Genomic DNA, 16,387 nt, shown 5'->3' with positions numbered 1-16,387 from the left:
CAACTCTTCCAAGCCCTTGACAATGCACATTAACTCTCTTGAAATCCCATACTCACTTAGCCCAGAATTTTTTTCAAGACAATTATAATGAAGAGTTGTGGTGGTGGTGTCTTTTTTTAAAGACAAGTCTTGGAGTATTTTAAAAATCAACCCTTGATTTTTATGGGCATCATCAAGCAGAAAAAAAAAAGCCCTAGCTACTTATAAGAATAATAATTTCCCTTTCAGATATGCATTTCATTGAGAGCTTTCTTCGTTATGTGTCTAGGACTACATGCAAGAAATAGAGCTTTTGCCTGGATTTACGGGTCACTCAGAAAGCTGTATATTCTGCATATTTACAGCCAGCTACCCAAAATCCTTGGCTCTTATCTAGTGCTTTTCTTCATTAAGAAAGAAAACACAGGGGCTTTCTCACCACAGAAAGTTTTAAAAGGGTGTAAGCCATGAGAATACTGCTCAAAGGAGCAATAGACAGCTCTCACCCATAGGGATTTGGACAGACTAGAGCACCTGCAGTCATCTGAGTTGAAGTAGTTCTTGAGAAGAGTGAATCTAGAAAAACTTCAGCATTGCTCCTACTGACAAAAAGCACTCTCTTCCTTTTTCAGCACCTGTCTGTCTTTCTGAAAAGCATCTGTCTGTCTTTTTTGAGCTTAAACAGTCAGAGAAGTTAGGGGAGCCTGTGCTCTCAGGATAGTCCCTGGCAATGAGCTGGCAGCAGAAGCAAACCTGTGATACGTGGGATGGTCACGTTCCATTGCTCTGCATCCTTCAGTTCACGTCTCTGCTTACGAAGAAGAGAAAAGATGGGCAGATCTTTGCGCAGCTTCTCAGCTCGTTCCACGTGCCATGCAATTCCTACCGCTTTAAGCACATTTTCTGCTGCAACTCACAAAGCAGCATGTACAGAAGACTCAAGAAGTGTGGGGTCTTCTTTATGATTTGCTCTTTAGCTGTTTTTTTCAGTTGGTCAGGCTAAGAAGTAGCTTCATATGAATCTTTTCGCAGTCACTGGACGCTTCTCCACCCTGGGAGGGTGAAGCACACCTTTTGAGATTATCTACTCACAAGCTGGTTTCACTGAAATCTGTTGTTCTTCTCAGTGACAGCATTCAGGAGACACGTTGGCCACTGATAACAAATGAGCACCAGCTCTCCTCTATGGCTAGGGTCCTCCTGCTGTGCAACCAGCACCCCTAGCTCCAGTCACTGCTGTTTCCTCATGACTCTGCTGAGGGATATACAAAATTCTGGCAAACGACCCTGCCCAGGTGGATGATAAACTAGGAATATTCCTCCTGTCTTTCCTCCTGTTTCCTTCCCTATTACGCAGGTCTGCTCTTCCTTTACCCTACTTCTCCTCCTAAGCAAAATCACAGCAAAACTTCTGTGTGTGTCATGACTGACTTCTCAGCCCTTCACATTCCTCAGTTTTTAGATTCTTTAGAGGGTGTCTAAGCAGTGCTCAGCATAAGGAGGGAAAGGGGTCTGGAAAAATAACCTTAGCCATGAAACATGACGGGGTTCCTCCTACCCTAAGGGAGACCACACATCTTATCCTGCCACCTGTCTCATGCAACAAGTCTCCCTCCCAAAGAGAAGCTGATAGCTCCTCGCTGGGATGGCAGCCTAAGGACAAGGTCAGTGCTCTCACTAGGCTGGAGGACACTGGCATGCCCATGACTTTTTCCAAACCTACATGGTGGTTCACCCACTGGCTCTAGTCAAGAGCACACCAGCTGCCAGTCTGAGTAGGTAAACTCAGGCACGGGAGGCAGTTATGGATTCAATGGACCTGACATATACACCTTTGTAAACCACCCTGAACAAACCTGGAGATGGACTGTGAGGAGTCAAGGATCTCGCCAGTGCTCCTGGGTACTGTTCTTGTCCTAGTCAGCTGCAAGGGCTTTCATCTGGCTGTAACCCAGAGCAAAATATCACTTTTTGGGAAAGCTCTTCAGCAGGCTCCAAAAACAAAGACACTTTGGGGTTTATTTATGAAAGCAGCAGTTTTGATGAAGTTTTCCATGCCTGATAGGCTGCAAGCAAAATTTAGACAACTTCTTTGTGTTTGGATGGGCTGAGGGGATAGAGAAATCTGTAGATGAGAGGTACTTGCAGATTTTCAGTGGAAAACAATCTAAGCCAAGCAAAAGTACGCTGAAGTCAGTATACTTGCCTCAGTATCAATGCAATTTAGAGGAACAAGACCAAAACAGATCTAAAGAGGCATATTTAAAATCATAGAACAGATTAGTGCGCTGGAGGCAGTGATACCAGGCTCCTAAATATGGCTTGAAATGTGCACATAAAGGTTTCCAGGTTTACTGATTTCCTTAGCTCCTAGTTGTTCATGATAATTCTCTGTATGAATTGACCTTTCTAAATTGAGTCAGAACTTTGTAATCTCTAGTAATTCCATTATTTTCAGTAATAATTTTTCTTCTCTTTCATGTGTGAAAGCAATGGAAACAGACTTGTGGAAACCTGGATTGAGTCTTTTTGACACAGGTAAATATTTAAAGTATCCAGTAACTAGTCTGGGAATAACTGGTTTCCATCACACATGGGAAAAGCTAAATCTATTCATCAGGCCCACGATACCGCTGATAACAATTTCATTTTAAGGAATAGTTACAGTATTTAAAATGATAAACGAGGTATGCTGTTTACACCTTAGTAGTTAAAATTATTTTGTGCTTGCATCAGTCTCGAGTTCCTGCCTAAAGCAGGAGCAGAACAGATGAGCTCTGGAAAGAGTTGGCAGCTACACTGCAGGAAAGGGGTTCTAGCTACTGAAATCCATTTGTAAATAAGAAGGTATTTTGGGAATGCCACTGTTGGGATCGCAGTCTAGAGCTGCAATCAGTGAAGACGACAGATTATTCTGATGTCAATGTACTTCGGAAAGACATTCAGATAAGAAAAGGAGGGTTTAAGCTGAGCGTAAAGAATAATGAGCATCATTGAAATTTTCTGACATTTTAGCCTTAAAAACTGACAACATGGAGATGACAACATTTTTATAATTACTGGTGAGTGAGGGGAAAAAAAACCCTACATTTGTAGCAGGCTCAAGTAGCAACAAGACCAAGACTTGCACAACCCTTAATCAGGAGCAGTTACCAACTGCAGATTTTACGTGTTCAATATTTAAGCGGATCCCTTCTCTTGGGAACATTTAAAGTGGACTACACAAACTACAGGCCAATTTGTGACAGGGTACTCTCTCTCTTACGAGGGGTTGGACCATCCAATATAAGATGTCTTTTCCATCACCAGTTCTGTTGCTGGAGAGGGCTGTGCTGGTGGCCCTTGTAAAGACCATTACCTTGAACACTCTGCTTACTTCAAAGCTGAGGTATGACTAATCCTCGCACTGGCTGTGATGAGCAGCATAGCCCATATGCATTAGCTTGCAAATCCAGTGTCAGCAGCGGTGGCTGTTGAGTCAAAATTTGCATCGTCCCAAACATGAACACATTTCCCTTCTCCAGCAGCAGCAGTCTGAGCCAAAGAGAGGAAGTGTTTCTATCCTCTGTAGCTTAAGCCATCGGTGTGCCTATTTAGAAAAAGCTACAGCACTAGGACCAGGGGTGCAGCAGGGTATTTTGAGGCAGAAAATGACAGATTGCATTAAATGCAATGAGAGGTTGGGCATGGGGGAAGGGATGTTGTATTAATAGTTTCTCAGCAACTGAAGCGCCTGCATAGACTTGTGTGATAAAGTCTGATGAATTCAGATTGTCACTTCAAAGGAATGGTTTCTGGCATGGATGTAGTCACTGCTGTCTTACTTAAATGAATGGGAAGTTTAATCAGCATGGACAGCTGTGACAATCAGTGAAGGGAACTTTAATTAGCATGAAGTAGACTGCCCATGCAGAGAGTTGAAATTCCCATGGCAATAACAACATTAAATTGGACTGGCAGAACAGGGAGGCCCATAGAGACTGACCACCTCCCCAATTAGTTGGGGAAGATTATTTGGTGGGTGACCTTATTGTTACACTAAGCACAAATCAGCCAGCTGACCCACAGCCTTCAAGAACTGGTAATTGCACTGGCAAATAAAAATGAAAAGTGCTGCATCGCCTACACTTGGGCTTTCCATACCAACAAAGCTAATGTCAGCTGTATGCCTGGGTAAGGAGTACGGATTTTATTGGATGCAGATAAACGCATGAGGCAGATAACTATGAATTAGTTTTCCTATACAGTTTAGTTGCTAAAATGAATGGCACATGTTAATACCTAATTTCACTACAGTGTTAAATCCACCTACTTTCTGTTCTGCAAATAAGGCAAGTGGGGGGAACTGCACATATGGGATACCAAGCTGGCACATGTGAGGTATGTGGTGCGCAGGCTGCAGGATGAAGCATGGCTTCGGTCTATTACTGAGGAACTGTTATGCGCCCATATAATTAAAGCCTGTACTGGAACATACACAGTCAGAAGGGCAAGCTGCTGACTATTTCAGGTTTTAAAGAAAAAACCAAAATCATTCTCATCCATGTGGTTGACAAAGAGAGGCTACGTACAGGTCCAAGTCATTGCTTCCTTTGTCTCTCTCATGTCACCTGTAACTTCTGCATCAGATAAACCCACCATAAGCCAGCACTGCCAGCAAAAAGAGCAGTCTTGCCTCCGGCCACCCTCTGCCTAGGCACCTGCATGGCCAGAGGGTGAGCTGCGTCAGGGAGCTGGTCCAGCCCATCATTAACCTTTTTCTTTCTTCCCAGTTTAATTCTGCTCTTTCCCCCTTCTCCTTGTGTCCCACTGACACCAGACAGGCACAGGGGCTGGTGGCAGGGCAGGAGCAGGCAGGAGGGTGCCTGGCAAGAAGAGGGCTCTGCCTTTGGGCGGTGGGGCTGGTTTGCACCACCTGAAAGTGTCTGTGGGACTGTGCCTGCAGGCATTTACACACAGGCAAAACAAGGGCAAAAAGGGGGCATTGCCACATCATACTGGCGAGCTTTTCCTCTCCCGGGTTTGGGAAGCTGTGGCTGCTGGTGGAGCGGCACGGTTGCCAGACACGAGTGCACAGCCCAGCCTCAGCTTGCAAGAAACACTTGCCCTGTGGCCACTTCCTTCAAAGTGCTCTCCTGCAGCTCCTGCTCCTTCGCTTTACTTTGCCTGGCTGCTGAACCGCCCTCCTTCACATTTATCCAAGGAGCAGCCACGGACACACACCAGCCTAAGCCGAAAATTCACTCTCCTCTTCTAACCCTGTCCTGTTCCCCCTCTCTGCACTGCTGCTGCTTGCACCTCACGCCACTGGTGCCTCCCCAGATCGCAGTCATGCCTCTCCATGCCTGCAGCTGGTGGGTTTGCTCCCATCAAGTATTTTCAGTTAAAATACTCCTGTCACCCACACCCCACAGTGCCCCTCACGTGGCAGAGGGTTTCTCTCTCGGGAGCAGCAGCTGCACCTGTACAGGATTTGCCTCATGCCCTTCCTCAGGCGAAAGGCAGATTTGGTCCCTGGCAGCAAGACTTTCAGGCCTGAGACAGGTCAGAAATGTTTGCTGCAGCAGGTGGCACTGGACAGAGCTGTTTTGTGTCACCTCTGTTCCAAAAATGTCACTTTTCCTCAGTCAGGAGCCAGTGCCCAGCCTCAGGCAGCACTGCCCCAGCACCACCACTCTGCCTCCTCCTGCTGATGTTTCCCCCATCCAAACGGGCCTCCCATGGGCAAGCACACACCACAAGGAGCCTTCTCCCCTGTTCCTTGCCTGGGAGCTTGTACCAGGTGTGCAGAGGAGGGGCAAGACAAGAGGCACAAGCCAGCAACGTGCTGGACAACAGCTCCAGGCGGGAGGGACAAAGCCAGCTGGAGCCTGGCTCACCAGCCTGCCTTCAAACAGGGCCAGCCTGCTCTGGCAGGAGAGGGCTGGCTCCACTAACCCTGGGGGTGAGGCATTTCTGGCACAAGAGCCAGTGTTGGGATGGGTAGAGAGCCCCTATGCCCTGTCCAGAAAGTATCTGCTCCAAACCTTGGGTAGGAGCACAAGGAGGCTGCAGGCACCGCAGGGCACCATGTGTGCAGTGACAAAAAGCGACACCAGCCCTGGGGCTGTCCTAACCCGGCCGGTCATAGCCAGGGAAATTCTCAAACAAAACACACAAAACTCACTAGCTCTTGCCATAAACAAAGTAGGGCTAATCTTTGTGCCCTTTACCTATTTCATTCATATGCGACCACATGGGCTCCTGTACAAGGCCAAGCTCAGTGCTCCAGCTAGCTTAGTGTTCTGTCTCTAGCGACAGGCAACAGCAGATGCCTGGGGATGAGCAAAGCGGAGGGAAATCACACAGTACTGCTGTTAGCAGGTCTGTTTAGTCCCTGCAGTAGAAACTTTCTTTACTGGCAGCTGAATTTAAAAACGAGAAGCCAAAGCAACCTTTCTGTCCCGTAAGGATGCTGCAGTGTGCTATAGCCTCCCAGCAGGGGATCAAGCATCAGGTCAGCTTTACGTTAGGCACTGCATACTCAGACTTAATACAAGCTTGGCCCCTGACCTAAAACTATGCACAGCTTTCAGCATGCAGGTGGAAGGACTCAAAGTAGTTGTATTTGCCCCTTATGAGGGGTGGATCATTAGATGTAACTGGAATAGAAATAGGAGTGGTGATGGAGGGAGCTGGTATTTCCCCCCATTTTCTTGGCTGTTTTCTGCATTATTATGGCTTAGTCATTAATATCTTCAGCAACCAGCTTAGGCGGTGCATGCGCTCAGAGCTGTTACACCTCCTGTTATATTTAGGTGGTGACATTCGCTAATGTCCCTTTGCTGCCTACTCTCTTTACATACACTGATACTCTGATGCTTGGCTTGCTCATGGCTGGCTGCTGCGGAGAGACAAACTCTGTGGCACGTCGTAATTTCTCATCTTTTTTCTATATTAAGCTCACACTTTCTAAAGTTACCTTTTTACTGTCTCTCTGAAGTATGTAGTCTTTCCTCGACTTATTTGGTGATGAAGATTTAAGGAAGTTTTCCTCCTCCTTTTTTTATAAAAATTAATATGCAGTTTACAAAAGTAATAAGCCATTCTGCTGTTCTTTTGACCAACTGCTTCCTTGGTGAGCATTTGGTTTGGGGCCTATCTGATCATTGCTGTCTCTTCTGAGGATTATCCCAGCTAAATCCCCTTAATCTTGTCATGCTGTAGTGAAAAGAAACAGCTTTTTGCCGTTGCTTGGGAGGGAGATGCTGTACTGTAGGAGACTCTCACCAGACATTCAAGTCATGAGTGAAGTTCAGCATTTTCTAACCTTCTGATGCCAGCCCAATGATGCCCTGTGAGTCAATGCATCTCACAAGGACATAAACTCATGTTCCTAAGGCTGCTACCATCCAAATATCTCAGCTGGGGCCTCAGCTAAAATCCACTAGTGACCCGTGAGACTGTTTCCCATGACTTGACTGTAGTGCTCTGCCACTATTTACCCTGGGTTTTTTATGCTTTCCAAAATAACCCAGTCCTCTGGGAGCACCTGAGGAGCTGTGGCTTGCATTGCTTCCCCAGCTATAACACGGTGGGGTGAGTTGCTGCCCATGCCTTCCTCTCCAGACAGAAAAGCAACATGCTAAATCTGTCGCTCATCTGCTTCAGACATTGTGCAGCTCGTTGTAAAGCACAGGTGAAGCACGGCAAGCCAGTGGGGTGGCAGTGCCAGTTCTCTCAGGGGCGAAGTGCTGGGAGGTCACCACCCTGTGCCACAGCCACCAGCCTCTGCACCTGAAGAACCCTCTACTTATGCATGCTGCTCTCAAGCCCTTGCAAGTGAGGGGACTGACTCGCAAAGGGGAGTCAAAGTTGGTACCTGGAGAGATTTTGATGGCACTTCTAGAAATGCCTCCACTCTTGTTTTATCCTAGAAGTGACATAGGTGGAAAAAGGTAAGCTCCAAGGGTGTGCTCCCCATCCTCGTTTCCCTCCCACATCAATCCTCAGGCCAGAGGGGACTCGGCAGCCACTCCCTTGCCTGCTTCCTTCCAGAGCGAGGGCAGCCACCAAGCACACACCGATGGAGCCTTTCCTTCCTCTCTCTAGGCTTCAGTTCAAAGGAAGAATTGAATCCAAAGCCGCTGGAGACCATCTCCCAGGGGAACCCAAGTACGTACTTCAGAATTAATTTCATAATTAAGCGATACCATTTTATTAATTACACATTGCTAGAATGCATTCAAATTAAATAGCAAAAAGGTAAGTTTTCAAGAAAGCCTAAGAAACTCGAGGAACGCATTTTTCCCTTGCAGAGGAACAGCGAGCGCTCTCCACTTACCCTTCTCGTACACGTAATTGGTTTTTGCTTCTACAGGGAAGGAAATAACAACCAAGATTTAGCTTACCTGGGCAGGGAGATGGTGGCTGCTCACCGCTGCATCTTCCCGGGCAGTATCAGCTCCACGTTCCTGGGGCACAAAGCTTCACTCAGGGACTTTGATGGTGGAGGATAGCAAACCAATGTGTTGTGGCCAGGGTTAGATGAGCGAGCCCTGCTGACCAGAGCAGGTTCCCATGGCTATGCTGAGTGCAGGCACCCTTCCCACAGCAGTGGGTGGGAGGGAAGGAAGCCACCTGAGAAAGGGACCCGGCGCCTGCCGCAGCAAGGAGAGAGGGAATGCAGAGGGAGCATCGAGGATCCCTCAGTCCAGGGATGGAGATGTAGGGTCCCCTGCTCTGAAAAGGAAATCTTCTACAGCCCTTTATAATTAAAGGTAGATTTGCCCATTAACTCATCTTTAGATGGGGCCCAGAGTAGAAGGAGAAAGAGGACACAAGCTCTGAGTGAAGAGATGGGGTCGTCTGCCGCCTCCTCGTGGGAAGCCGCCCTGGATAGGGGGCTTCACCCTCCCACCGGCGCCCGGGTCCTCTCTTGCCCATCCTCCAGCAGCTGAACACTGTCTCTCGCAGAACTAGCCTTTCAAGGACTCTTTACATTAACTACTGAACCAAATGTCTATATATTCCCAGGCGCTCCTCCTAATACTTAAAAGTATTTTTTTCCCTATCAAAGATGTCAAATACACCTAAAACTGATACAGAAATAAGGGAAAGAAGAAAAGGGGAAGGATCTGCCCTACAGACCCAATTGCACTGCAGGAAAGCAGAGCTCAGTGTAGCAGAGACACAGGCAAGCACAGCTGTGTTTCCAGCAGCTGAACTGAGATAAGGCACACCAGAATCAAAACTCTCATCCTGCTGATACCTCTAGGACCATAAAAGCTGTAATTCAGATCTTGCCTTCCTGCAAATCAGAAAGCACTCAGCTCCCTACAGAGCACCTTTAGCCTGTGCTCTTGCAGAGTCCCAGGAACGTCCCAGCACCGAAATACTCCTGCTGTCTGAATCCTCTCCAGAAATTAAGTCTGTATATAAGTGTACGTACATCTTTGCATGCCCGGACCCTGCTGGCTAACAAACTCCCCACTTTCCACATATAGACCGCATGGTGTAGCTCCCTTTGAAGGACAGGAAATTCAGGAAAACTTGGCCGTTAATTGAGGTATTATTTGTTGTGGGTTCCCGGCCTTGCCTCACGATCTGCTGTGAACGAACGCGGTTCTCAGTCACGCTTCTATAATTCAGCATTATTAAAATTAGAAAAACAGACAGCTACGAGAGAAAAAATTGAAGGTAATGAGATGGGAGGCAGTTGCATAAGCCAGTAAGAACAATTGGCGCTTTGTAGCCTTTGGGCTACCTAATGATTAAAACACACTATTTTGGACAGTCTGATTGGTAGGAGGCATCATCGGAGGGAAATCAAGAGATGGGGATGACCCGGACGCCGGAGGGGGAAAATGTTAATTAGCGCTCTAGTTAAGCCAAATTTTGATCCCACTCCTGGTCACAGTCCAACCAATGAATGTTTTACCACTAACTTGCAGAGACGTAAAAGCAGGCTGGCAGTGATGAAGACAGCATTCACAGAAGCACAAAGATGAGGTTCATCTGTGTGATTAGAGGGAAGAGTTTGTTTGGGTGCAAGCGTAGCTTTTCTAGAATATTGCTTTCAGCCCAGAGAGGCAACACACAACAGCACACTGCTGCGGCTGCACACACAGGTATAAGCCTACAGCTACATGTGAAAAGAGCCCCCGCTCAGTCTGAACACAGCAAGCGAAATCATCATCCCCGATGCTAGCTCCAGCCCAGAATGAAGCTGCCGAACGGTTCTAATTCAGAAGTGCAGAGTTGCCAGATTGCCGTCAGCAGCTCCTTGAAGAGACCCCACGATGTCCTTTGCCTCGAGGCACATCCAGGGCATCACACATTTAGGGAACCAAGTGGGTCTTCCCTCCCTTCTGAGCGGCATTAACACAGCATGTGAAGAACTGTTCCTGTTACGTCTATTATACCAATGAAGCCCACAAAAGTGTAACCAAGGAAATCCCTGTAGTCTGTGCTCTGCAGGTGGCCAGACCGCAAAATCCAAGGGTCACGTCTGGCTTCACAAACTCTCAGCACCTCTGGGCTGTGAATAAAGTGGGCCGAGCCCAAGCCACAGCTCTGAGGGCACAGGACACGAGCCAGCTTGCTCCTGCATGGCTGACTTCTCCTCCCTAGCCCCCAACGCAGTGCTCCCAGACTGACCCCTGGGGACAGCTTCTTGCTCTTTTGTCACCCAGCTGGGCTTGGACATTGTATGGGAGAAAAACATGCCAAGGACCGTCTTTACCAATGAGCTGGACAGACTTGAGCCCCCAGCTGTGACTTGTCCTTGTCAAAGGCTTTTTGGTAGAGCTTGCACAGCAGGACAAGTCACTGGATGCAGACTTTTTAGGCCTTTGCTCCGCACAAGAAGCACAGCTATCAAAAAGGACTAAAAATATTTTCTGTGTTTCTGTGTCTCTCCTCAGATTGCAAGGTTGATTTGTCCTTCTTGATAGATGGGAGCTGGAGCATCGGTAAACGCCGCTTTCAGCTCCAGAAGCAGTTCCTTGGTAATGTGGCTCAAGCCCTTGGCATCGGCAGCGCTGGTCCTCTGATGGGCATCATTCAGTATGGGTAAGAGCTTCTTGTGCAGCTACTCCCATTGCCACAGGGCACGACTGCACACTCTGGCAGCTGTAGCTCTGCAGCTGACACATGCTAAAGGTCTCACTTCAGCTTGCGCTCAGGAGCCAGGTAGCACAGACAGGTCCTACAGCTTTTGTATTGTTGCATGTGAAGCAAAAAACTGACCATTGCTCTCATTTCTTCTTTTAGCGATGACCCTTCCACAGAATTTAACTTAAAAACTTATGCCAACTCCAAGGACCTAAGAAACGCCATTGAGAAAATCCCACAGAAAGGCGGACTTTCCAACGTTGGTAGGTGATGGGTCTGCTTGAATGTCCTCAGCTTGGGGAGGGCTCCAGAGCCCGAGCTGTAGCAAGCCCATACCTCCTCACCAGGTACGGAGGCTGTGGCCGAACGGTGCTCAGCGCTAGGGCAGGGCTGGTGAGGGGGTACTGCTCCCACCGTGACCTGCCTGCATTGGTCCAGGGTGCTGCGAGTCCATTGCAAGTGGACAGGATGTACCTTTCTTCTCGTGGGCAGGTCCCACCGACACGTTGGGGATCCTTGCTAACCCAGCTTGTCACCGCCAGCCCCTCTGAGGCACAGGGAGGGGGTGGATGGGGTTCAGTGCAGGAAGGCTCAGGAGGCACTGGCACAGACAGCAGCGACCTCCCCTCCTGCTCACACAGCCACAGAAACCGCTTTCCCCAGCTCTTGGCAGGGCTCCAACAGTTGAATCAGCCCTCTGCCTACCATTTCGTGAGATATGATCAGGCAGAGCACTTCCAGACCTGTAACTCATCCTCATCTCCTCTTTTATTCCAGGGAAGGCACTTTCATTTGTTAACAAAAACTTCTTTTTGGATGCTAATGGAAACCGAGGTGGAGCACCCAATGTGGTTGTAGTGATGGTGGACGGGTGGCCTACCGACCAAGTGGAGGAGGCCTCCAGGCTGGCCAGAGAATCAGGAATCAACATTTTCTTTGTCACTATTGAAGCAGCTGCTGGAAGTGAGAAGCAGAACGTTATCGAACCAAACTTTGTGGACAAGGTACTTACTGGGCTGGGCTGTGGCCAGGAGCTTGGCTCTGACTATGTTTTCCAAGCTGTTTCATTCAGGGCATTTCCCTTTCCTTCTTACCACTTATGGTTATTTCTTGTCCTGCTTATACTGTCTTGAGATCTCCTGTATGAAGAGCCAGGCAGCAATGCTGAAGTCAGAAAGGGGATGAAGTCTGTAAAGTTCTGGTTTGAGGTGCATCATGGAGCAAATGGCTTTTTACTGACTAAACATTGGCACAAACCTGCAGTCATACTGAGACAAGAGGTTTTCCAAATATACAGTAGCATGACAAAGCACAATTGCAGCCTGAGCTTTCCACGAGCCTCCTGCTGTGCATCTCCCACCCGGCAAAGGCTGAGGAGCGCTGTCAACCTAATGTCAGTGTTGCATTTACGAACAGGTCCCATATATGCAAGTGTTGGGACACTCCTTACACAGCCACATCCCAGTTGTTAGCTATACTGGATAACTTAGACATTTTGTTTCCACTGTTGATCTGATGCAGGTTATTTTTCTGTTTCTGCTCCTATGGACTTCATGGTAGCTCTTGGAAAAAGAGTAAATCCCTGCCATGTGCAGCAAAAAAAGAGAACACAAGCCTTGAATGATTTGTATTTGGCACTAACAGTAGCTGCCTGCTCAACAGTGCTTCAGGGCAAGCTGGCACCCAGTTACAGCAGGCGGTATCTATCAAGTGCCAGACCAGGCTGGGCTCAGGAAGCAGGGTTGAGTTATCTGGTATTTTCAGAAAACAGACTCCCATCTGAGCCATGTCGCTCTGCCATCAAATAATCTCCCATGAGTTTCAGAGCTGCTCCAGAGAGCTGCGCTGTCTCCAGTCAGCACTTAATTGGATTGTACTCTCATGTGCATTTAATGTTTTTAAAAGGGCAAAGCTACAGTGCGTCTCTGCAAACCTGCCAGGGACATGGCAGAAGTGGGGGTACAGTGGGCTCAGAATAGGAAGGTAAAGAGGGAACTGCGACTTGATACTGCTGCATTGTAACACTAAAATAGCAGCAAGACAGTAAGAGCAAAGAAGAGCAGGACACGGTGAGGAGCCCACACTGGTAGGAACTGCAACTCCCTTGGAGCTGTTAGGCTTTATGCAAGTCAAGACCAGGCACCAAGAAAACAGTGCCTCGGTCTTTTAAAACACTCAGACACACATACAGAAAGCTGACAGATAAAGCCTGGCTTAACAAAATATTCTTACACAGAGGCCTGAGGCATTAGCATTTAAAAGGTGCTAAAGCCAAGGACAATTTGATCCAGCCTGTCCCCGCTACTCCCCCCTCCCCACGCTTGACTTCTCGCACTCCCTCTTCTGTGCCACCCCTACTTCCTACCGACACTCACCTGACTCCCACTAACCCCACAGAAGCTTCCCGCAGATCTACTCCCTATAAGTATTCAGTTATAAAAATTAATGATTTTTTTTACTATTTGGCAGAGCCAGCACAACGGGGAATCTTTACAGGCTTTTTGCATGTTCACCAAAATTGCCTGGGTTTTTTTCTGCTTAGAAGGGTATGAGCCAAGGATAACCCAACTTCAGTCCCAGGTTTCAGTTCAAGGTAGTATGCTTTGTCAGCAGGCAAGACTTTCCTTGTTGCTCTGAATGATGGGAGCTGAAGTTGCCACCTGGCAAACACACAGGCTCCCATTATGCCCACTGGAGCCACACTAACAGCAGCTCTGTGATTTGGATGCTTTTTCTGCGAACAATATAACTCATCTAAAAAAGCTTGACAGGTGGCAAACTTACTTACTACATTTCTTTCACTACTATATCAGCTCCATTCCACAGCTTTTAAAAAAAAAAGGCAGGAAAAACTGTCTCATTACACAAGTATCTGTGATGTTACATTGACATCATTTCCCAGGGAAGCAGATGGTGACTAGAGGAAAGGCCACTTCAGACTTCAGCATTGCTCTTTCCAGGAGCCTGTACTTACAATTTAGCTACATACCCCAGCTGAAACAGGCGGACTGAATTTCCATTGCATTCATCCTTGTGTTGCCTTGCAGGCAGTGTGCAGGACAAATGGTTTCTATTCCATCAACGTGCCCAGCTGGTTCAGCCTACACAAGGTGGTCCAGCCCTTGGTGAAGCGGGTCTGTGACACCGATCGGCTGGTTTGCAGCAAGACATGCCTCAATTCAGCTGACATCGGTTTTGTAATCGACGGCTCCAGCAGCGTCGGCACCAGCAACTTCCGCACAGTCCTCCAGTTTGTAGCCAACATCAGCAAGGAGTTTGAGATTTCGGACACCGACACCCGCATCGGAGCTGTTCAGTACACCTATGAGCAAAGGCTCGAGTTCAGCTTTGACAAGTACAGCACGAAGCAGGACGTGCTGAGTGCTATTAAAAGGATCAGTTACTGGAGTGGTGGGACCAGCACAGGAGCAGCCATCAGCTACGCCTCAGAGCAGCTGTTCAGCAAATCCAAACCCAACAAAAGAAAGATCATGATTCTCATTACAGATGGCAGGTCTTACGACGATGTCAGAGTGCCAGCCATGGCAGCTCACCAAAACGGTAAGCTCTTCCATCGCTACCTGCTCTCCCTACATGCCTCAGCATTTATCCAGGTCAGAGAAATGCAGTTTGCTACGATTTGAAGGCACTGGATGAAACTTTATGAAGGAAGAGTAGCACCTCACCCTGGGGTCTCATTGAGCTCTAACAAGACCAGCATCTGTTTAATAGCAGAATAAGGAACTTCCAAAAAAAAACCCAAAAACAACACATAAATTTAGCAAAATGCACCTATGTCTAGGAGATCTCAGGGGATTTGTACTGTCTTAGTAACACATGAAGCCTCCTTTGGCTTTCCAGTCAGGATAGTCACACATCTTCCAACACAATTGTAAGACATTTGCATTGGAACAAGAACCTGTTGTTCAGGAGCCTGTTGTTCAGACCCAGAGCAGAAGCTTTACTATTGTTTAAACCTTTTTGCTGCTGGCAAAAGGTACTCCCAAAGCACAAACTAGACCTTTCCTCCAATTTGAAAATGCCATTTTTATACAGAGTGAGAGCACTGCAACTCACTGCCCACATTTTTGTGGCCTGGCAACTACGTTTGCAGTATTGGTCTTAAATCAAATTTAATGCAAAGACAACTTTTATGCTCATTCTAAACTCTGGGTTTCTTTCCAGGAGTTATAGCTTACTCCATTGGAGTTGCTTGGGCAGCCCAAGATGAACTGGAAGCCATTGCAACGGACCCCGATAAGGAGCATTCCTTCTTTGTGGATGAATTTGACAACCTCTACCGCTTTGTTAATCAGCTCATCCAAAACATTTGCACAGAATTTAATTCGCAGCCACGGAACTGATGAACTTGAGCAAGGTGGGACCCTCGGGTGCCATGCTGAAGGCACACCAAGTGCCACAGAAGTAATGCCAGCCCTCAGTTCAAGAAATACTGGAGGTGTTTTTCTCTGGCACTTTCCAGTCAGCAAGGTTGACTGCAGCTCTGTCCCTATGCATGATAACGCTCTGTGTAGACTGTTGATTTTTTTTTTTTTTTTTTTTTCCTCGCAGGCTTCAGAAACTCTGATTTGGATGGATAGCAATAGAGGCAGTAAACATGGAGGAAATAACTGGAGCTGTTTGAAAAGCTGCTTCCAGTATAGAGCCCCAGCTTGTCTGGTTCCCACCTTTGGGCACACACAAGCTCCTTAAAAGGTACCACCTGCTTCCTGAAGTGGCCAGGTCCCTTCAGGGAGCAGCCATGCTGCTCAGCTGCTGTGGCAGAAGCATCTCCGTGTGGCACTGCTCAGCAGACGACACCCAGGTCAGGGCTGAAATACCAGATGCTTTTTTTGGGGGGGACGGGACACACAACTCAAATTTGAGTACCTTCTTAAAAGCAGGCACTCTCTCCATAAAGCTGTCTTGCCAGCAAGTTAAGCTTCAGCTACTGTAAACTCAAGCATTGAGATTTATCCAAACCCAGAGACTGGAAAGCAAGTGAGAAGAAAGAGTCAAGCTGTGGGACCCTACAACCATTTGTCAACCCTGATAAAGACCCTAATCCACAAAGCAGCCAACATGCAGGAACTGGAATCTAGTCTCCTATAGCACTGCATTAATATTTGATTTTGAGAAGTGTCTTGCCCTCTTAGCTCTCTTGCTCCACTCTTGTGCGGCTCAAGGCCTGTAGGACCACAGGAAAGCTGCCAGGACAGAGGAGACTCTGAGAAAAATTGTGGGTTTAAGTTGCTCACAATCAGAAAAGCATTTGAGACCCGCTGCTCTATCATTAAACCACAGCTCAGAACAG

At 47.6% G+C, this 16,387-nt stretch overlaps 1 protein-coding gene across 1 annotated transcript in view; it reads left to right on the top strand.

Annotated features, from left to right (window-relative positions):
• VIT (vitrin) overlaps window positions 1-15,601 on the top strand; it is a 55,573-nt gene extending 39,972 nt beyond the window's left edge. Inside the window, exons 13-19 of the mRNA XM_050894069.1 lie at window positions 2,470-2,517; window positions 8,071-8,133; window positions 10,884-11,031; window positions 11,233-11,336; window positions 11,851-12,077; window positions 14,121-14,634; window positions 15,259-15,601. Coding sequence (XP_050750026.1) covers window positions 2,470-2,517; window positions 8,071-8,133; window positions 10,884-11,031; window positions 11,233-11,336; window positions 11,851-12,077; window positions 14,121-14,634; window positions 15,259-15,437 — 1,283 coding nt within the window. The 3' untranslated portion in view covers window positions 15,438-15,601. The remainder of the gene's footprint in view (window positions 1-2,469; window positions 2,518-8,070; window positions 8,134-10,883; window positions 11,032-11,232; window positions 11,337-11,850; window positions 12,078-14,120; window positions 14,635-15,258) is intronic.
• Window positions 15,602-16,387: the final 786 nt, after the last annotated feature.

The sequence above is a fragment of the Gymnogyps californianus genome, chromosome 3, assembly GCF_018139145.2.
Source record: "Gymnogyps californianus isolate 813 chromosome 3, ASM1813914v2, whole genome shotgun sequence".
Taxonomy (NCBI): domain Eukaryota; kingdom Metazoa; phylum Chordata; class Aves; order Accipitriformes; family Cathartidae; genus Gymnogyps; species Gymnogyps californianus.
This window is presented reverse-complemented; position numbering and strand designations above follow the sequence as displayed.